The sequence below is a fragment of the Podarcis pityusensis genome (genome assembly GCF_964106645.2).
Source record: "Podarcis pityusensis genome assembly, chromosome: 2".
NCBI classification, from domain to species: Eukaryota; Metazoa; Chordata; class Lepidosauria; order Squamata; family Lacertidae; genus Podarcis; species Podarcis pityusensis.
Genome location: NC_138029.1, coordinates 64,496,898 through 64,518,816, shown reverse-complemented (window position 1 = coordinate 64,518,816; position 21,919 = coordinate 64,496,898). Strand labels below are relative to the sequence as shown.

General features: G+C 44.1%; 1 protein-coding gene across 2 annotated transcripts in view; it reads left to right on the top strand.

Moving 5' to 3' along the window:
• Window positions 1-21,919, top strand: part of FAT2 (FAT atypical cadherin 2) — a 102,623-nt gene that overhangs the window by 73,916 nt on the left and 6,788 nt on the right. For both annotated transcript variants that reach the window (XM_080987611.1, XM_080987610.1), the window contains exons 12-22: window positions 348-501; window positions 1,339-1,572; window positions 2,695-3,084; window positions 3,463-3,677; window positions 4,632-4,769; window positions 5,491-5,634; window positions 6,119-6,316; window positions 7,172-7,982; window positions 9,216-9,361; window positions 15,695-16,136; window positions 20,327-20,483. In XM_080987611.1, the coding sequence (XP_080843737.1) occupies window positions 348-501; window positions 1,339-1,572; window positions 2,695-3,084; window positions 3,463-3,677; window positions 4,632-4,769; window positions 5,491-5,634; window positions 6,119-6,316; window positions 7,172-7,982; window positions 9,216-9,361; window positions 15,695-16,136; window positions 20,327-20,483 (3,029 nt within the window). The remainder of the gene's footprint in view (window positions 1-347; window positions 502-1,338; window positions 1,573-2,694; window positions 3,085-3,462; window positions 3,678-4,631; window positions 4,770-5,490; window positions 5,635-6,118; window positions 6,317-7,171; window positions 7,983-9,215; window positions 9,362-15,694; window positions 16,137-20,326; window positions 20,484-21,919) is intronic.

Here is a 21,919-nt window from a genome sequence, read left to right as displayed (position 1 = left end):
GCTGTTTGTATTTATAGCCTATATATGTAGCTCATTCTTCTTTTAGAAAGCTTGAAGCATCTTTCATTAGGATTCCAGTGGTCTTCTTCTCTCTAGGTCCGCATTTCCTTAGCTTCACCATTTGCTATAGCAAAGTCAACCAGGCCAATACATATGCCTATGGGTGCATAGCCTTGACTTTAGGCATCGGGGTTGAACTAGATAGGTTCAGCTAATGCAAGAAATGACCATTCCATCACTCTTCTGAATCCCGGCATCTGTTAATGGAGTGGACCACTTCAGCAAGGCATTTCAGTTGGAATGAAGTCAGTCTGTTCACTTGAAAACATCCTTTCTTTTCATTCCAGACACCGTATGAAGAGAGAATTTCAGAAGATGCACCTCAAGGGTTTTCTATTTTGAAAGTGTCAGCCACAGATGTTGATGTTGGTAGCAATGGCCAAATTATCTATAGTCTCCATGGATCTGGTGCTGATGAGTTCAGATTAGACCCCCATACAGGTAAGATGGGCATCTTCCTCAACCCTCCGGGGTATCCCTGACTCTCATTCCCACTCTTTGAACATACATTAGAGATCAGAATATTGTCCCTGTGTGCTAGCCTTCCCCAACATGGTTCCCTTCTGATGTTTTGGACTTCAACTCCCATCAGCCCCAGTCAGCATGTGTTGTGGAGCAGCATTTTGAATATCCACCACACGTGGGTATAGCCTGTCAAGAAAATACAATTGGTATTCATTCACAATTTTGTTGGAACACCTTTAAGCCCACAAACCATGCCTAATTAATTACTTTTTAATGTTGTCTTTATACCGCAATGAATTTAAGTTACATAAGGGCAGTTGATGTTATATAAATAATTGTGCTGATCTTGTTAATGAGCAGACAGTGGGATAAATAATGTAGTATTTGTTGAAAACCGAATTGCAACAGAATAGAAACAGCGCTGATTGTGAAGAATACACGTCAGAATGGAAATTGTTGCCTTCTGGCATCCCTGGCCTGGATTTATATTATTTTCAGAATATTCCCACATGGTGTGAGCTCTTGAAGGAGGTGATTTTTCAGTAGTATAATATCTAGTAAGGTCTATTTCTAAAGAGACTGGTACATGCTGTCCGTAATTCTCTGCACCAGTCCAAGAGAGAACAGCATACTCAGGCAACTCTGCAGAGCAGAGAAGGCTATCGGCTATTAAATATGAGTTCCAAAGTCTGGAGCCTTTTTTTTTTAAAATGTTTAGGTAAGCATGCATGTTTTATCAATTTAAAAGCTCAGGATGCCATGGAACCTGCCCCATATTTATGTCTTTATTCATTCTGATCATTCCCACGTCAGGGGAGCTGACCACTTCTTCATTACTTGACCGGGAGCTGAAGCCCAAGTACCAGCTTGTTGCCAAGGCAACAGATGGAGGAGGACGTTTTTGCCAGGTGGGCATAACTGTGGACCTAGAGGATACAAACGACAATGCTCCCAGGTTCTTTCCCAGTCATTGTGCAGTAGCTGTCTTTGATAACACCACAGTAAAGACTCCCGTGGCAGTTGTCTCCGCAAGGGACCCTGATGAAGGTGAGACAAAATGTGGTGTTTATTGCAAGTTTATAGTACAAACAGATCAATGTTTTTGGCAAATGAAGAAAATATATCATTCATGAGTAACTTAATTTTAAGTATCTTGAGTGTTTTCTGTAATCTTGTTAAGATATTTATGTATGTGTTTATTTATTTTGTTAATGAACCACTTCCCATGAAGCATCCCAAAGCAATTTAATGATTAAAGAGAGAGAGAGAGAGATTGAGAGTTCAGGATAGGAACTATCCAGGATAGTTAGGAAGACATCTCATAGGCAAGCACCTATTTGATGGACCATTGACAGATTTGTGCAAATATGATGTGGAAATCAAATGCTACTGAAATTTGAGTTTAAAGTTTAGCTATGCCTAGATAGATTAATGGGAAATTCTTTCTGCAGTGTCTTCAGCCTCTCGGATTATAATATATTTCAAGTATGTCTTCTTTGAAGTTAATTACGATTTTCCAAAATTTTCTGACTTTTAAACTTTCTTACCAGAGACGAAGAAGCTCTCCCTATTCACACCATTGCAAAACCAGTTATTTGCTGTTTCCAATCAGCTTATAAATCTGCGGCATGGTTTTATTTTTATTTTTTTTAATCTAAACAGATGGAAAAACCTGATCTTTATTCAGCAGAAACACCCATGCTGCCTATAGAGTAGTTTGCTGCAGATCATTTTTCTCATTTATTATGGAGGATTTAACCCCCAGGTGATCCAAAGTTATTAAAAAATGATATCATCTGGAAGGATTCCACTTCTTTTTGATCATAATTGTTTCTTGCAAAGAAACATGAATCTTAGAATCTGATTTGCCCCGTTTTGTTCCATGACAATACGCCTAACCTGCAAGCACTTGCAAAATTAAACACAGTAACCTTCCACTCTTCATCAAATAATAACAAAACGCAATCTATAACGTCCACATAAACCTATAATTTATGCTATTTTCAGGAAGCACTGCCACCTACTCCAGGTTAAAGCCTGGATCTCCGATTATTAAGGCAAGAAATGAGATGCTAGATATGCTTGTTTCCCATGTATTAAATAATGATGGAAATGAAATGGTCTTTCCTGTAATATTTCTGTCTCTTGTGGGTCCACCCTTCCCCCCAGGTCTTAATGCAGAAGTTGTCTATGGTCTTCCTGAGTCAGCTAATGGCCATTTTTCAATAGAGGAGGCAACTGGTGTGATCCGGCTGGAGAAGCCTCTAAAAGAATCACAGGTGACGGCGCTGGAGCTCACGGTGTGTGCCACAGACAGGGGTTTTCCACGCTCCCTCTCCTCCTTTGCTACTGTCACCGTCTCAGTAGTGGATCTGAAGGAATATCTGCCGGTGTTCCTGGATACGGAATACGTGGTTGTGGTACAGGAAGACGTGGCTGTTGGCACAGAGATTCTGAATCTGTCTTCATTAACAAGGGATAGTGCTCAGGGCACCGAGATCAAGTATGAAATTATGAATGGAAATGATCATGGGAAATTCAGGCTCCATTCCAGCACAGGTAAGTGGGCTATTTACTCAACAGGCAAAATAAGCCAATGATACTTTCACTCTTCTGTAAATTGGCTTCTCCTGTCTATCCCAGGTGCTTCTCTTGCACTCTGCAGTTAATTCCCCTGGTCCCTTTCCATACAGATCTGACCACAAATCTATCAACAATGCAGAGCGATGGTTTTATAGAGTGGGGGAATGGAAAAAGTAGTGGTTGTTCTGTTCTCACTCAAAAATACAGCAGTAAATTTTGGTCACCTTTGAATGGAAATGTTGCTTTATCTGAAATAGTTATATTTGCTTGTGAGGTAGCCACCCATCCCTTTAGTTTGTATAGCTAGTATGTTGGTTGTCCGGTGTTCAAAACATTTCTTGTCCCTGTATGCAGGCATATTATATGTTAATGGAAGCCTGGATTTCGAAGTTAGCCATGAATATTACTTGTCTATCGAGGGTATAAGAAAGGGCTCTGCTTCTCTCAGTGACATCACCATGGTTGTGATCAATGTCACGGATATAAATGACCACGGGCCAATGTTCAGCCAAGACCCGTACATTGCCGACATCCGTGAAGATGCAGCTGTTGGTGAAATGGTGCTCACGGTAAGAAATAGCATGGGACTTCACTACTCCATTTTGGCCACAGACTCTGCCACTATAGTTTTGTGTTCTAATGGCCTCTGTGGAGGAAAACACAGTGGGCAGAGCACAGGATTATTACTAGAAGATGAGCCTTTGTCCTGGTGTAATAATGGATGCAGTAAATGGGAGAAGTGGGAAAAGGCAGTGGGGAAAGATGCTATTAGGCATATTAGCTGATAGCCATCTCCATTCATCATCATCAGACCAGGCACAATATTGGTACATATTGGTACATAAAGAGAAACATTTAAAAGCAGCCATTACTGGCCTGGTTTGCATCTAACATCTTTAACAAACCATGAGTGGTTCCGCAGACTATCAAACAAGCCATAGCTTGCTTCTCCAAAGTTGGGGTTATTTTCCAGCTGCTCTTGCCTTGTGACTTTGCAGCTTGTCAAGCCTCTGGGTGGCCAAAGAAACCATGGTTAAGGAAGAATGTTGGGCTCATGCATAGCACCAAGCCATAGTTAAAATGAACCAGGGTTCATGGAGCAACACCAAACCATGGTTTCAGATTGAGGCTTTTCTGGCAGAAAACAAACCATAGTTAGTGAGCAGGGTTCACACATAAAGCTAAAGCCAAGGCATAATTTAGGGTTGTGTGAGAATCAGGCCACTGAGTTTATATTAGTGATCAGCCCAATCTTTGACACCTTTTAAATAGGCTGGTATGGGCTTTGGCATTACACAGAGGAAATAGCAACACCTCCAAACAGGACTATCATTTCCTAGGGTTACACACACACAATCTGCCCCATGGCTTTGATCCATGCTCCCCCCCCCCCCCAATCAGGCCAACCCAACCCACCCATTCTGCTTATTTTAGTGAAACCTTCACAAGTTGTCCAAGAGATAATGCTTCTTTCCTGCTAAAGGTTGCTGGTGGTAATAACTCAGCTCTTTTTCTCTCTACAGGTTCTAGCAGATGACAAGGATGGGTTGATGAACAACCAGGTCACATACTCAATTGTGGTAGGGAATCCACTGGGCCATTTCATCATTGATCCCAAAGGTGGACAGATCCATATTGCCAAGCACCTGGACAGAGAAGAAGTGAGTGACAGATTCAGTGGGAGTGAGGCTAAGATGTGGTAGGGTTTAATACTGAATAATTAAACTACTGGCAACACATCCACAAGACAAAAGAGGGACTTTTTCAAAATGACAATGGAAGTTAATGGTGCCCACCTGCCGAACATGTTCATAATACTATAAAATGTGATAGTCAATAAGAAAGGGTAGCTTAACATTCACTGGGCATAGAAATCAATATGAAGGATACTTTGAATGTGCAGTAAGAGCTGCTGTTTAAATGGGCGGGCAGGAGCATTCAGTGGTTAGAATACCCATATTTGTGGTTTCTTGACTTGGTGTATAAGCCTAATCTCATCTACATCCTCCACCCTTGCTTCACCGTCTGTGAGTTGTGATCTCTGTTTATAAAATAAGGGTAATGTAGTTATCTTAATTTATTTTTATTTTTTAAATTTTATTTACAGGCTTTTACAATAAACAGAACAAAAATAAAAATAAATCACAATCATTCTTGATTCCCCTTCCCCTCTTTCTGTGGTTCCTTGTTTATATTTTAATTTACTGCATATCCAAATTTACTACTGATTGACTGACATGGACTTAGAACTGATCAACCCTGAAAGTCTTAGTAAAGTAGAAGGCACTTATAATATTAGGCCATAAATGATACTTTACTTAATCATTATTTAATGTGTATTGGAATAACCAAGCTCCTTGGTACATACGTTATATCTTCTAGATATCCAGCTATTCTCTCAAAGTCCGAGCCACTGACAATGGACAGGTGCCTTTTTTCAATGACACCACTGTACTCATTCGGGTGTCTGATGTCAATGATAACCCACCCAGGTTCTTTCAGCTCAATTACAGTGTGACTGTTCAGGTAAAGTATCAGTTCCAAAGCATCATCCTTACCCGATTAGTCTTTTTCAAAGATAATCCTAAGAGTTGCCATGTTAATCACAGGGTTTCCTATAGGCTAAGAGGCAACTCAAGATTTCCAGTAATTATTTAAAAAAAACAATCCGGTGAAATTTCAGGAATATTTCATTCTACATAGCCCTTGAGTTTAACTGGATTTGAAGATATTAACTGTGTTGCAGTATCCACATTTGGCCAGAAGATTCTTTATAGCATAATTACCAAAATATCTCTTAACATTTAAAGAAGTATACAAAGTGGGACATTTTATTATGCTCATGTGCTCTGCACATTCATAACCCTAGCACTTTTTGTTTCTGTTTTTGTGATGACCTTTGACCAAAGCTGTAGCTGCAAATGAAACTTGAACCTGTAAGCCCACTTGGCCATTCTGTAACTAGCTAGACAACTGGTCTTTCTCTAACTTTTTTCTCTGAACGTTTCAGGAGAACTCTCCAGTTGGCAGTAGTGTCCTGGAGTTCATCATGAGTGACAGAGACTCCCCAGAGAACGGTCCTCCGTATTCTTTCCAGATCACTGAAGGGAATGATGGAAAGGCATTCCAGATCAATCAGGATGGAGTGTTGCTGACATCATCCATCCTGAACAGAAGAACAAAAGAACAATATCTTCTGCAAGTCCAGGTAGATCCATCTTAGGCTCAAATCACACATTACGTGGGAGGATTCTGAGTGGCTCTCCCAGCAATTTTTTTATAAATGAAATGGAGTCACAGGGCTGGAGAGCTGCCAGTTTCTTTAGACTTAGAGCAGCAATGCTGACTAAGGGGCCATTTCTCACATCAAAAGTGCACCTGTTCGTTCTGCTGAGAGAAAGCTACAAGTACCTTACAGAGCAAACAGCAGCTTGGAAGTGTGTGTTTTGATTGCAAAATCACACTAATGGTTGGGTTAAATAGCCGCTTCCCCAGTGCCACTGCTCCAACAGCATTGGTAACCCACACAGAAAGACCCTTTGGTAACCCACACCTTTAAACAAACATTCCCCACAAAATACTTAGCCTTGAATAAATTACAGACACTCAGCTTTGCAAGTGACTATTTTGCCCACAGAATTTCAGAAGTTACAACATAAATGTCTCCATCTGTCGGCAGTAAAATAAAGATGGAAAAATGGTTCCAAACAACTTAAAAATAAAAGAACTTGGTTTTCTTCCTTCCTTTGTTGGGTTAGCAAAGATGCTGGTTATAAAATCTCCATTTAGAGAGATTCAGTTCACTTGCAGGGAGCCATGGCCACATGGCTCCTTCTTCCAGGAAGCTCAAAGAGAGAGAAAAAAAAGGCTGCCGGGAGCCTGCTAAACTCCACTCCCACTGGCAACCTGAACTCAGATTAACCCTTTCATTATGCAAGTGTGAGCCGTTAACTGTATATTACATCATTTCTTACCTTGAGGAGGAGACGGAGGCATGCTAGCAACACGCTGAGCACAAGTGTTAGTGCAAAGTTGTAAACATCTGCTGGATTTCCCTCAATAGGTCACAGACAGTGGTATCCCTCCTCTCTCTTCATCTGCATTTGTAAACATCCGGGTGACGCAGCAAAGCAGATATCCACCTTCAGCCCTCTCTCTAGAGATTTTCATCAGTACTAATGAAAGAGCATTCCGCGGTGGGGTTCTTGGCAAAATCCATGCCACAGATCGAGACCCTCACGACACTCTGCTGTACACTCTGGAGTCGGAAGGGCCGGAAAAGAGACACTTCTCCGTGGGGGCTGCAGATGGGAAGATAATTGCAGACGAAAGTCTCCCGCACGGTCACTATGCCCTGAATGTCACTGTCAGTGATGGGACCTTTGCAGCCACAACCAGCGTCCACATCCACGTGTGGTCCTTCAGCCAGGAAGCTGTGGATAAGGCGGTGGTGCTGCACTTCCGCCACCTCACCCCCGAGGAGTTTATAGGCGATCACTGGCGCAACTTGCAAAGGTTTCTGGGAAGCATCTTTGAAACCAGGCGGCAGAACATCCACATGGCTAGCTTGCAGCCTTCAGGTGCTACCAGTGGAGTGGACCTTCTGCTGGCCATTGGGGAGCCTCATCATCCATTCTTTCAGCCCAGCTTCCTTGCTAACCGGATTTCTGAGTCAGCTGAAGAGATGGACCAGCGAGTAGGGCTGAAGATGAAGAAGGTGACTCATGTCCCATGCCAGGAGGGGGGTTGTACCACTCAGCGCGCTTGCAGAGAGACGATGCAGCTTGACCCGGGCATGGTGTTCACTTACAGTACCGCCCGACTCAGCGTCCTCACTCCTCGGCACAGTTTGGAACAAATGTGCTCTTGCAATGGTGAGAAAGTCTTCTGATAAATCACCTCCTTGAAAGTAGTTCAGGGTTTTCTGTTGGTGTCCTTTTTGAACATTGTAGAATGCCCTGCATGTTTTGTTTCTTAAAACACACACACACCTTTCTTGCATCTCTGTCGTTCAGACCAAAAATAATGTCTTTCCAAAAACTCAGAAAATAGCTACTCCACCCCCAAACTAACCTGTAGCTCAGTGGCAGAGCCTACGCCTTGCATGCAGGTGGTCCCAGATTCAATCCCTGGCATCCCTAGATAGGGTTGGAAATCCCTCCCATACAAAACCCTGGACATCTGCTGCCAATCAGCTGAGCTAGATAAACCAACCGTCAGACTCCAAAGAAGTCAGCTTCCTATGTAGTCACTGGAAGCACAACAGGGTCCAATCCTTCCCCCTGCCCTCCTGTGAAATCCCTGTGAAACCTACCTGCTTGCCTTGTTCTCCCCAGTTTCTTTCCCATACACCCATTTCCTTGCACTGTTGCTCCAGCAGCAGTGGACCGGTGGGCCAGGGAATTTGGTATTTCCCTGCTCCCTCTCAGATACTTGGCATGCTGCTACACCTAGTGTTGCTTCAACTAGGTGTGGTTTTCACAATGCAATAGGCTTTTGATGGCATCTGTCTGTCTCAAGACGCAATGGAAGACTGCGCCACCAGGGATAAAATCCAGCTGTTTGAGAGTGGCTGTGGCTGTAGATCAATATGGGAGAGAGGTGTTTTATGGCAGCAGGGGCAGATGAAAGCCTCTGGAAATTAATTTTTGAGACTGTCATCCAGTAGAAAATGTGAATTTTGACGGCTTCACTGCCTGTCTGATGCACTTTTGTGATGTGGAATGCAAGGGATGTTCATTAAAACCCCTGTGATGTTGTGCCTTGGGGAAGCAGAGCTGGCGTAGCCTTGCAGCTAAAGAAACTGAGCTCTGAATCAGGGTGTCCCTAGTTCAAATCTCACCTCTGCCATGACTTGCTAGGTAGACGTAGGCAAGCTACACTCTCTCAGTCCTCCCGCCTGCAATACTGGGGGTAGCAATATTGGCTTCCTTTATTGCATGGATCTGGTCATGCATGTCCAAATCACACTCAAAAGTAAATAAATGAAGTATTATTATTAAGTATCACTATAGATCATTTTCAGGGTAAAGAATGCATAGAACTAGAAGAGTACTGTATGATGTCCTGTTTCTGAAAACAGCCTTTTTTAAAACTTTCGTTTCCAGGTACAGCTTTGAAGTTCAGTGGACACAGCTACATATGGTACCACCACCAAGGTAAAAGGGATTGGCAAATGCAGTTCCACTTGAAAACCCATCAGCTCCATGCCGTCCTGCTCACTACCAATGGAACCAACAGCGCAGTTCTGCAGGTAGGAATTGTGGATCCTTACATCCTCCACTACCACTACCCTGCAACCCAAGGAAGCAGGCACAATGTCCTTCCTCATCTCAAATGTAGAGCACCTACATATATAGCTCAGTTGGTTAGAGTGTGGTGCTAATAACACCAAGATTACAGCTTTGATCCTTGCAAAGGACACCTGCATATTCCTACATTGCGGGGCATTGGACTGGATGATTCTCAGGGTCCCTTCCAACTCTTTGATTCTATATGTAGAGGTGCACTTTGCAACAACAACAAAAGGAGGGGGAGGCCAAAAAACCAACCATTGTGGTTTCTTGAGAAGTCAGTAAGTTTCCATCTTTATTTAAAGAAGTATATCTACTTATAAAAGTAATATCATTGTGGTGCACGATAAAATCATTAAAACATAATAGAATTATAAAATCACAATATACAGAACAAACGGTCAACAGTGAACCAAATTAATTCTCCAATTACAACTGCCTGTTTTCAGCAGACAATGAAATAACTAAAATTGTAGGTGCCCCTCTGGTTTCAGCAGGAACAGTGTACCAGAATCCTGGTGCCACTGTACTAAAGGCCTTAGTTCATGTAGAAGCTAAACAAATATGTGATAACTTTGGGACATCAGGCTTTATACAGATTATACCAGTCTTAACTTGGTAATGAACTGGCAATCAATGCAGAGCTTTCAGTATCAGGGTATCCTGCCAATTCAATGAACTTATGAACTTGGGAAGCCTCAGGGCTTCCATTTCACCATGATTCGAGTTCATGGTTCAGTTCCTCTCATCCTGGCCACACAGGAAACAGCAATCATCAATTCTAGCAGGCTGCCATAATTATCTCAATACATATCTGTGTCTTTCAAGTGGAGATGTGCTGAAATATAGTGTCATGGGCCATGTGGTTGATCTGGATGAATGAATAAGCTTCTCACATTTGGGGTCAAAACTGATGTGGTGCAAGAGACTGTCATCTGCTCACCCTGTTAACATAGGAACATAGAAAGCTACCTTACGCTGAGTGAGATCATTGGTCCATCTACCTCAGTGTTGTCTACACTGATTGGCCACAGATCTCCAGGTGGAGGAAATATGTTTCAGGCAGAAGATATTCCCAGCCCTACCTGGTGATGCTGAGGATTGAACTAGCATGCAAGAAGATGGCCTACCACTAAGCTATGGCCCTTGTCTACATATCGAGCACCTGATTTAATCAACAGAGCAGTGCTGAGGGAATGGGAACTTCACCCCTTCCCACCCCATGTGTTCCCATTCAGCCTGAACCTACTGTTAACCCCACTGTGGGGTTGAAGGGACAGGCATCATCCATGAAGTCTATGGGGGCTTTTTACCTTCACCACCCACTTTCTTAAACAACACTCATACAATTGCTTAAACTGAATTAGGTTGAGACTAGCTGCTAATCTTCAAGACAAAATTTGCACATTCAGTTCGCACAATTATGGTGGATCTGCAGAGGTTGCACAACAAACCTATTCCCCAAAAATATCAGACTTCTTATGATAAGGAAAGTAATGGGAAAGACACTGGGAGGTGTGAGGAAAGCTTGCCTTGATGCAACATCAGCAAACAGATTGGAATGAATGCTTGTTAAATAGCCAGCATTGACTAATCTTCATGCAGGGAAAAAAGAATGACTGCTCAACAAAATGGCTGTCTGGTCTCCTACGCAGCATTCAGTGAAAAAGAACATGCTTAACGGGCATGAGGTTGGAAATATTGAATATCCTTTGATGATTCATAAGAGAAGAAGGCAGCCACAGAATTGCCTCCTACATTTCTAACACTCAGGAGCCATTGGATAAAGATGAATAGGCAAAGCGCTCAGCTAATTATAGCTAGTCAGGTAGTCTGATGACAGTTTATAATAATTACTACACATAATTCATTAGCTTTTAATGATCTAGCCTGTTTACACAATGAGTCTGAGATAAAAAACACCTCGCGCATCTTGTTGCTGTTTTTCTCGCACATCTCCTAATAGTTTTATCTTTTTGGATGAAACACTTTGCTGGATGGAAGACTGTCACTTATTGTGGGACAGAATCCCCCCAATTTCTCAATCCTGGTCTAGCTCTGGCTTTTCATACTGAAATCGGTGGAATTAGAGAGATGCTTAGCACTTTTGGAAATCCAGTTCCACAGGTTTTCCTAGCGCTGGCTATCACAGGCACAGCCTCTAAGCTGAGGTCTCCATTTAGTTGTTTCACCACAATTTTAATTAACTTCTTATCTTTGTTTTTATGTGATCCATAGCTTGTGTTTTTATTAGTAATGGTTCAGATTTGACAGATAACATTTATTTTATGTATTTTAGTGGTTTTGGTGTATCTTGGTGGCTTTAGGAGGATCACAGGATTGTTTACAGTAGAAAAACACAAAAATACACAATATAACAACAACAAAACAATACCCTGCCTCAGTTTAAAAGGCTGTGTAGATTGTTTAATTAGCCAAAGGCCTGGGAGAAGAAAAATGTTTCCACCTGGTGCCTAAAGATAAGTACGAAGGCACCAGGCAAGCCTCCCTGGGGAGGGAATTCTACAAATGGGGGGCCACTGCAGAAAAGGCCTGTTCTCATGTTGCCACCCTCCGAACCTATCATGGAGAAGGCACATGAAGAAGGGCCTCAGATTATGATGACAGAATCCAGGTCAGTTCATACGAGGAGAGGCGATCCTTGAGGTAGTGAGGTCCTGAGCTGTTTAAGGCTTTATAGGACAAAACCAGCCCTTTGAATTGGGCCCAGAAACTAATTTGCAGCCAGTGCAGTTGGGCCAGGATTGGCATTATATGCTCAAACCATCTTGCCCGGGTAAGCAACCTGGCTGCTGAATTCTGCCCCAGCTGAAGTTTCCAGACTGTCTTCAGAGGCAGCCCCAAGTATAACTCATTGCAGTAATCTAACCTAGAGGTGATGACCCAAGTCTTCATTGACCTATGCATTAATTCAGGGGTCAGCAAGGTTTACTGGCCATGGGCCTGATCACTCCCACGGAGATTGTCTGTGGGCCAGACTGGCGCAGCGTGACGCCGGAAATTGCGTCTGCGCATGTCCGTGGCACCGGAAATCACTTCTGCACATGCCCAGACACTGAAAATTGCACCTGCGCAGAAGTGATTTTTGGTGTCTGGACATGCGCAGATGCGATTTCTGGTATCTGCACGTGTGCAGACGTGATTTCTGGCACTGCTCAGCAAGTCCCCTGCACCGTGCTGTGCCGATTTAGCGCAGCATGTGGGGGATTCACCGAGTGGGCAGCTCGGTTCGGGGGCGGCTCGTGGGCTGGTAAAACAGTCTTCGTGGGCCGCATGTTGCCGACCCCTGCTTTAGCTGATGACAGGCATTTTTTCAGGGTCATCCTACATGACTTACTCCTTGATGAACAGCCCATGTGAAAGAAGAAGAGACTTAGTCAAGCACCAACATGTGCTTATATTTCTCTTGATGAGTTTCATCACTCAAGACATCTAGCCAGAAGCAGGAACATTTTAATCTGATATCATTCCCTTTTCTTTCGTTTTTGGCTGTACTTTTAGAATCTTTATGGAATTCAAAGGTGTGCTCACTGCTTCTCCCTTGGCAGCAGAGGAAGAACTTCACCCTCCAGATACAGTTTTCTTTTTATTTGATGGTCCTTGGTTGAGTTTAATGCACCTTGATGCAGAAAGAGGAGCTTTTAACTTACTGATTCTAAAATTTTAATATATCTTTCGCCATTTCTACAGCACAGCACTTAGCAGAGGAAACAAATTACTTTAAAATTACCATTGAATCCCTTGGCCCATTTGTTTAGTTTAAAAAAACCACACAGCTATTTTACTCATTTTAATACTTCAGTGCACAATCTGTCCTAAGCACATTTAAATCCCATTGATTTCAACGGGAGAATGAAACAGTCTGCTTGGCTTACATCAGCAGCATCTTAAAGTGATTAACTTTGGTCAAATTGTATCTTTATGGTTGTTCTATCATTCACTCCTTGAAATAGATTTCCCCCCCTTCCTTTCACCCTCCCAACATCTTGCAAACCAACAGCTTTCCTCCACAGCTATTTACATCACATTCTGTGAGCAAAGCTGTTCAGCGTGGCTCATAAATGGTATAAAACATATGAAATTAAAATGATGTTATAAAGGTCTGTTAAATAGCACAAAGGCACAGCCAACAATCAAACAGGTATGAAGCCCCTCCCTAACAAGGAAACAAAAAAAGACAGTAAAATGTAATTTGCAGAAATTGCAACAGATTTTTCACTTGCGAAACATAGGCTGGGCTTAGACAGGCCTTTTCGGAGAATAAATTCCATAGGGAAGGGCATTCTGGCAAGCACTCTCCTGCAGCCCTCCATAAACATAAGTGATAGGATGGGCTTAATAAGAGGGTAGGAACCATAACTCAATGCCCAAACACATGCCTTGCGTGCAGAAGGTCCCTGCTTTGATTCCTAGCTGGACTAGATGGGTCATTGCATTGATCCAGCAGGCTCATCTTGTGATCTGTGAGCTATAGGTTTCGTGTGGGTATATGTATATCTTACTATTCACTATGATTTATTTGTTATTCAGAATATTGATGATAGTAATAGCATGTTTCAGAAGAATAAAATAAATATTGTTCTAGAAAGGAAGTAAGGTATAGTATTTCCTTGACTGTAATGATTCATTCCAAAGAAAACCACTGTAATCCCACCTCATTGAGAATAATGATTTTCTTTTAACAAAACCCAACAAACTAGCTCCTTATTCATACTATATAATTTCTGTAGAAAGGATATCCTTAGGGAAAGTAGGTTCCCCCCCCCACCTTGAGACCTGTGTAAAGTTGCAATTTCACCACAACCACTCCAGTATGTGTCACTATACCACAGCAGCTGTCAAGGCAGATCTTCACCACTATTCCTGCACCCTCTGCCTTCATCTTCCCCCTGGAATTGACTGGGGAGAGTCAGGAAAACGTCTAGTGGAAAAGGGGGGGGGGTTAATTCCATCTGGAAAGCCAAAATGCTTCTGCTGACAGAACTATTGCCCTTCGTAGGAGGGATTCATGAGCATGCTCTAACTTTAGGTTTTCGCAATTAAAGTGGAACAAAGGGCTCCGTTACACCCAGCACAACAGATCCACTTTATAATAAGACTTTTTGTGGTTTTGAAAGTGGGGAAAATGTATTGAAAAATGTGGGCATCCCACATTCCTACAAGCAAATCTGGATGAATGCAGGACCAGTGCTCATGGTTGCATAAACAAAACGGATAATCTGACCTCCACATTAGCTTTGTGTAAGCAAATCAGGATGAATGTTCAGGGTGGAATTCAACATGGCACTAAGTGGGGGGGTGCAGGACACCCCCACCCCCAAAAACCCTGTTCTGGAGGTTTCACCAATCTTCCAGAGCAGATTTAGGAGGCATGGAGGGGGAGACCTTGTTCTGTGCACCCAACAACTTAGCTGAATAGGTAGGTCTTCTGGAGCAGCTGGTCTCTGCTTCCATCTTGCTGAGAAGCTGCTATTACAATCGATCTTTTTCTCTGCCTCTATGTTTTGTCTGCTGACTCTCCCCGGTTCAAAACTGTCAGCTGCCTTCCGCTGTTTGGATTCTGCCAACACTCCTCTACTGGTGCCAGCAAAAGAGCAGCTCCAGCTTAGGCAGCAACTTCTGTAGCATTAACAAGAGGGCGAGAACAGAGTTGTTGCACAGCCATTTGGTAGGCAAGTCATCAGTCAAGTCTTCCTGAGTGCCAGTGTTACTTCTTTACTTCTGAATCATCTAAGGCCCAAATGGCAGGCATGATTACTATGAATTTTGAATGGCTGTAAATTCTATGAAGAATCAATCTTAATTAATGACAATGCAAGTTTGGGTTATAATGTATGTACTGTATTTTCTTAGCTTCTTTGGATTCACGTTTCCATTTTGTTTGGTTTATCTATATCATTTTGGTGCGGGAACCCACAATAAAATACCACTGTAAAATTGTGTTTGATGCTTAGGCTGTGAACACACTGTACCTTTAAACCACATTTGAAGCACATCCCTACTCCCAGTCAAAGAATTCTGGGCACTATACTTAACCCTTCACAGAGTTACAATTCCCAACATCCTTAGCAAACTGCCATGCCCTGAATTCATTGAGGAGGGAAATGTGCTTAGATTAGAATGTGCTTAAAGATATAGTGTGAGTGCAGCCCCAGAACAAGAAAGCAAAATGGACACTATCTATCTATCTATCTATCTATCTATCTATCTATATCTATATATCTATCTATTTAAAAAGCAAAGACCTCTACCTGTTTTGGTATGTTTTGCAGCTTGTGAATGGAGTGCCTTGCCTTTGGTACAGATGTCGGAATGGTTTCAGCGGTAACCTTTCGTCCAGCCAATTTGTGGGTGACGGAAAGTGGCACTCTGTCTTCCTGGAAGTGAAAGGCAATTCCATCCGTTTGCTTGTTGACAGCTTGGGAAATGCCTCTCTGCAGCTCCCCGAGGCCTGCAACCCTTCACATTCCAGAAGAGATCTGCTCATTGGAGGGTTTGTGCAGCACCATCAGGCTCAGAGGGTCACTGATGGGTTCAGAGGGTGCCTGAATGCCATTATGCTCGATGGAAGAGACCTGGTGGTCATACCAAAGGAAAAGAGGTCCAGGGGTGTTGTTGAAGAGGCAGGCGTTCGGCAATGCTGCCCACACACCGGTGCCTGTAGGAGCAACCCGTGCCTCAATGACGGACTCTGCATTGAGATACAAGGTGGAGGTAAGAGCTGTGTTAATAACAGTAATGGGCAATGTACAAGTTTTTTTGGGGGGGGATAGAGCAGCGTCCCCAACATGACAGCCTCCAGATGTTTTGGTCTTCAGCTCCCAGCATCCCTGACCATTAGCCATGCTGGCTGAGGCTGATAGGAGTTGTACTCTGAAACATCCATAGGGCACAAAGCTAGGGAAGGCTGGCCTAGAGAAATAACAGCAGGGATTAGTCACATTTAAGGAAAATGGCTTCTGTGGAAATGTGAACGATAGTGGAGACATTGGTCTGTTTAGGATGTCATGTTGCCTCTTCATAAAGCATGACTTAAGAAGCCAGAAATGAGCATAAAACCTGCACACAGGGGTTTTTTTCAGGGGAAACTCACAGAAACTCAGGCCCGGCACCTCTCAGGTAGGTTCCAGTACCTTTCAGGTGGGCACCATTGCCATTCCAAGAGAATGAGGGAGGTGTTCGTGGTGAATTCTAGCACCTCTTTTTTTAGAAAAATAACACTGCCTGCCCACACTTCCTTTACATCTGCTTAATATCCTGATTGGTTAACCAACATTAAACCAGGCTTCTCTGTTTGGAATGTACTAAGGAACTCTGGTTTAAACAAGCCAGGATCTTCATGTCAAAGCCAGCACACAAGGGGAAGAAGAAGGCAGGGGCAAGAGACTTGACCCGGGCTTCCTAAGCCATGGTTTATGGAAATGGCAGTGTTACAGGTGAACTGGGCTTGTGTGACGCTGGCCACTGTTGCCAGGTATTCCCACTAGCTGGAACTTCTTGAGTTGATAAGAGCAATTGGGAAATTCCAAATGATTTGATCATTGAAGGACCAAACTGCTTCATTGCCTTCATTCAAATATGCCTGGGGGGAAAGGCAGCAGAAATAAAGTTCTTCCTCCAATTTTCTGTTCCCGTCCCTTCTTTCAATATCTTAAGCACTTGGGAGTCTGGTCTTTAGATCCATTTGTACTGTCAGAGAGGAGTAGAGGTTTACTTGGTTTGTCTTTACCTTCCTACCTACCTACCCAATATTTGTATCCTGCCCATCCCCCAAGGAGCTCAAGGGATTTTCTCCACATAGCAACCCTAAGCTGAGGTTGGGTGGACTAGCCTCAAGTCACCCAATGAGCTTATTGCAGGTCTGCCAGACAAATGGCAGCTGCTGAATTCCTACACATCAGCCTCTTCCCCTTTACATTTAAATCAACAGTGCAAGGGACAAGAATGTGAAAAGTGTGGGATTTTCTCTTTGCCAGCATTTGCTGCAAAGGGGGAAGGGTGTGGAATGGATGAAGGTTTTAGCCTGTGGCCAGCGAAGAAGATTTGGATAACAAGAATGTTTAGGCTGGCAGGATGGGAGGAGCAGGGGAACCTGTTTTGGCCTGTGAGTATTTTGGAAGGCAAGTGAGTGGCACTGGGAAAGGGGCTTAAATAATTGGGTTGGGAACTCCAAAGAGAGGCATATTCATTATGAAGGCATGCATGTACTCAGGCCCAAAGTTGGTGAGTAATAATTTCCAATTAGAATGCAGTGGTGGTTATAATGGAGGCGTATTGGGAGGCTACACATGGAAAGATAGCACATTAGAAGAGGAAAAGATGAGGGCTTTTTAGGGGTTTGGCACCATAATTAAAGCAGTCCTTCTCCCCCAGCAAAATCACACATAGCAAAATGTGTGTTGTTCTGGTGCCTACTGAGCAGGGGCGCTTAGGCCTTCAGCTGTCTCTAGTCTGGTGGCCACATGTGAACACTGATCCTTGGGCAAATGGCTTTAATGGTGACCCCAGAAGTTATCCGTACTATACATTTCAAGCAGCCTCATACCACTTTAAGCAGTCATGGCTTCCACCAAAGAATACCGGGAACTGAGGTTTGTTAAGGGTGCTGAGAGTTGTTAGGAAACCACTATTCCCCTCACAGAGCTCAGAGTAGTTTACCATTCAACCCCTCTTCCCAGGAAATTCTAGGAATTGTAACTGTGGGGAAAATAGGGGTCTCCTAACAACTCGGGTGGCGCTGTGGGTTAAACCACAGAGCTTAGGACTTACCAATCAGAAGGTCGGCGGTTCGAATCCCCGCGATGGGGTGAGCTCCCGTTGCTTGGTCCCAGCTCCTGCTCACCTAGCAGTTTGAAAGCACGTCAAAGTGCAAGTAAATAGGTACCGCTCTGGCGGGAAGGTAAACGGCGTTTCCGTGTGCTGCTCTGGTTCACCAGAAGCGGCTTAGTCATGCTGGCCACATGACCCGGAAGCTGTATGCCGGCTCCCTCGACCAATAAAGCGAGATGAGCGCCACAACCCCAGAGTCGGTCACGACTGGACCTAATGGTCAGGGGCCCCTTTACCTTTAACAACTCTCAGCACCCTTATCGACCATACTCCCCAGGGTTCTTTGGGGAAGCCATGACTCTTTAAAGCAATATAAACGTACGCTCCAAGTGGGGCTTTACATTCATACACATAGTCCTTGATTGACTGGTTTTATTTCCATTTGGTAACCCATAAGCTTCACTTGGGGGGAAAAGACAAATCATAAACTCCAGCTCTTGTGCACAAGCATGATGTGCAATGAGCTTTAAGCAGAATAATTTTTACACTCTCTGTCACTGATGTCCACATCAGTGGAAAGCATTCCGTCCTAATGCTCATGGGACGAAGCCACACATTTTATAAGCAAGGAGGGCGCCCAGCAAAGGTGCTCATTGGCTTGTAGAGATTTTTCCTTTCCCTATCCTGGGGTGGTGGTGGGACTGATGGGCGCTTGGAGGTGACTTGGATAGCAGTGTGTGGTAATGGGAGACACGCACTGAGAAACACTTTGAACCACCTTCTGTAGGCATGTGCACCTTTTGTTATTTCTGCCTGAAGCCTGCTGTCGAGTTGCATGCCCTGACAGGTGAGCAGTTAGCAAAAGGCGGAGAGCACACGTCCTCCTTTCCTTCAGCTCAGAGCAAAAAGTTTACAATTCTTGTCTTGTCAGATCAGCAGCTCAGGCGCACTTGTCAGACAACAATTTTCAGAGAGACAAGGGCGTATAAGTTCATGTCCTCACAGATTTACATGCGCTTCTACAGCACGCGGTGACAGCATGCTTGGGGACATGCATGACGGTCTCCGTGTGATGGTGGAAAGATGCCCATACGAAGTGTGTGCCTGCATAAATGCAGTAGCCACGGTTGGGGTGTTCTGGAATGCCAACAATAAGCTAGAGCAGCCCCAGAATTGGTATCTGAGCATCGTCTGATCATTTTGTAAGTGCATTTCCCTTGGGCACCTGTGCTGGGAGAAAACAGGAAGGTGCAAAATATAGTAAGCCAAATGGCAATGGAGAGTAATGTCTTTTGTGGCCGTGATTCCACATGCGCTGTCCAATAGGTCCCCATGACGCCGGTGCAGTTGAGGTAGTGCAGCTGCAGTGCTAATTACTGTAGTAGTTTGAGCAGTGAATGGTTCCGATTTCCCCAGCAACTCAACATTTGTTTCAGTGCATTGTAAATGTTATTTCCCTGGAATGGATGGCTGTAACAACGGTGCATTCCACACAGGGCTGGCCGTACCATAAGGCAAAGTGAGGCAATTGCCTCAGGGAGTAGATTGGAGGGCAAGAGCCCTAATATTCCTCCTGAGCCAGTGTGGAGAGCCAGTGTGGTGTAGTGGTTAAGAGCGGTAGTCTTGTAATCTGGGGAACCGGGTTCGCGTCTCCGCTCCTCCACATGCAGCTGCTGGGTGACTTTGGGCCAGTCACACTTCTTTGAAGTCTCTCAGCCCCACTCACCTCACAGAGTGTTTGTTGTGGGGGAGGAAGGAAAAGGAGAATGTTAGCCGCTTTGAGACTCCTGAAGGGGAGTGAAAGGCGAGATATCAAATCCAAACTCTTCTTCTTCTTCTGAGCCCCTGGCCATTCTCCCCTTTTGCAGATCTGAGCAATACGTGCCACAGAGCTGTCCTGCTCCCTCATAACTACTCTACCACCCTCAGGTGCACTGGGAAACACTATCACCAAATTGCTGGGTGGCAGGGTGTAGGATTCCACTGTCATCCAGATTCTTTATTTTGAATTGGGTGGGAGGGCCTCTCTTGTCCTTTGCCTCCAGGCTGGTTCCCTGATTCCACACATGAAAAATGTCATTCTGGTTTCACTTGTTTTTCAAACCTTTTCCATTGTTTTCCCCTCCTGTCACTAGGTTATTCTTGCATCTGCCCCATCCAGTTTTCTGGAGACCACTGCGAAGTTGCTGATAACCTTTGTGAAGGCAAGCCCTGTTTGCATGGGGGGACTTGTGCCCTCTCCGAGAAAGGCGGCTATACCTGCCATTGCCCAGAGTGGTACTGGGGAGAAAGGTAGGTGTGGCCCTTAAGCATTACCCCCTCCATGCTTGAATGACACAAGAAACAGAGAATCATAGCACTACCAACAGTTTTCATGCCACGTCTGAAATGCAACATCTGTCAGAGGAGTCAGTTTACACGTTTCAGATGCTAGATGGGTTCACATATGCTCGTTCAGAATGAATGCCCTAATTCCATTTTTAAAAAAACACTGCAAAATGATAACTGCCTGTAGAGTTTCGCTATCAACCAGTGGCAGTCTCTTACTTAAATATGAAGTCAGGTGAGATCTCGTGGTTAGGTCCAGAACAAAAAGTTGTTGGCGGGTCTTTGAATTCACTCAGATGATTAGAGAAAAGGGAAAGGCCAGTTAATATTTATAATAATCTTGGTTTGAGGACAACCATGAAAAAGGAGAATAACTCTCCTCATCTTGCCTGTGTGAGGAAAATGCACAAATCGTCACTAGATGGTGCCGCTGTACAAGCACATCAGGTTATTCTGTAGGTCTTTGGCTACATAACTGATGAGTAATGTATTTTCATTATTATTACCTGCCATCAATGTCACTATTATTAATTAATTAAACGGGAAATTATTTACACACATAGCAGATACAGTTGTTTGGGCAAGGAGCAGGATGTTTGGGGTTATGGGAACCCAATTATGGATCTCCCTAGGCTATACACACCAGATCCTAGGGGCTGAGACACTTTTGCCTACCCCCCGGTTTTTTGAGGCAGCTGGGGCTCCTCAATGTTCAAAGGGCATTCAACTCTACCCACTGGTTCCTCATGACATCGCACGTGTGACATCAGGACGTCGTGTCGAGCTCCCTCAATCATCTTGAGAAGTTGGTGCCTCTGCTCAAGGCACAGCACCAACAATTGCCCAAGTCAGGCTCTGGCTAAAGCCTCAGGGCTAGGAAGAGCATCTCACCAGCCTGACCAGCACTCACCACCAGGCCCAGATGGCATTGTGTAGGCACTTCACTTGGCAGTAAAGCTTGACTCCCATCCAGCTAGCTGCTCCCCTTCCTCCTCCATCCACCTGCTTTTTGGGAGCTCTGAGAAAGGTCCAAGGGTATCCTCAGAGCCAGGTCTTGTAGGTGAGGTGGCCAGAAAAATGCCTCTTCTGCTGCTGTCTTTCGCTACTCTGGCTTTTCTAAACTCAGTGGGTTTTTTAAGCTTTAAAAGTTGTAAAAGTACTTTCCAGCACAGCAAAGCACATTAGCGCCAGAGGCCTTCTCAGTGACTTTACCTAAAATCTCTTTGTCTGAAGAAGGATGCCTTTGGCTCCTTCTCAGAACCCAGAGGGCAGAGAAGTGGTTGTAAAAAAAAAGTAGGAGAGGGGGCTGTGGGGAACAGGGGGAAGGAAAGGGTGGACAAACTGCTGCAGCAAAAAGGGGACTGGAGGCAGGGAGGTCGAGGGGGGGAAGACATTGACTG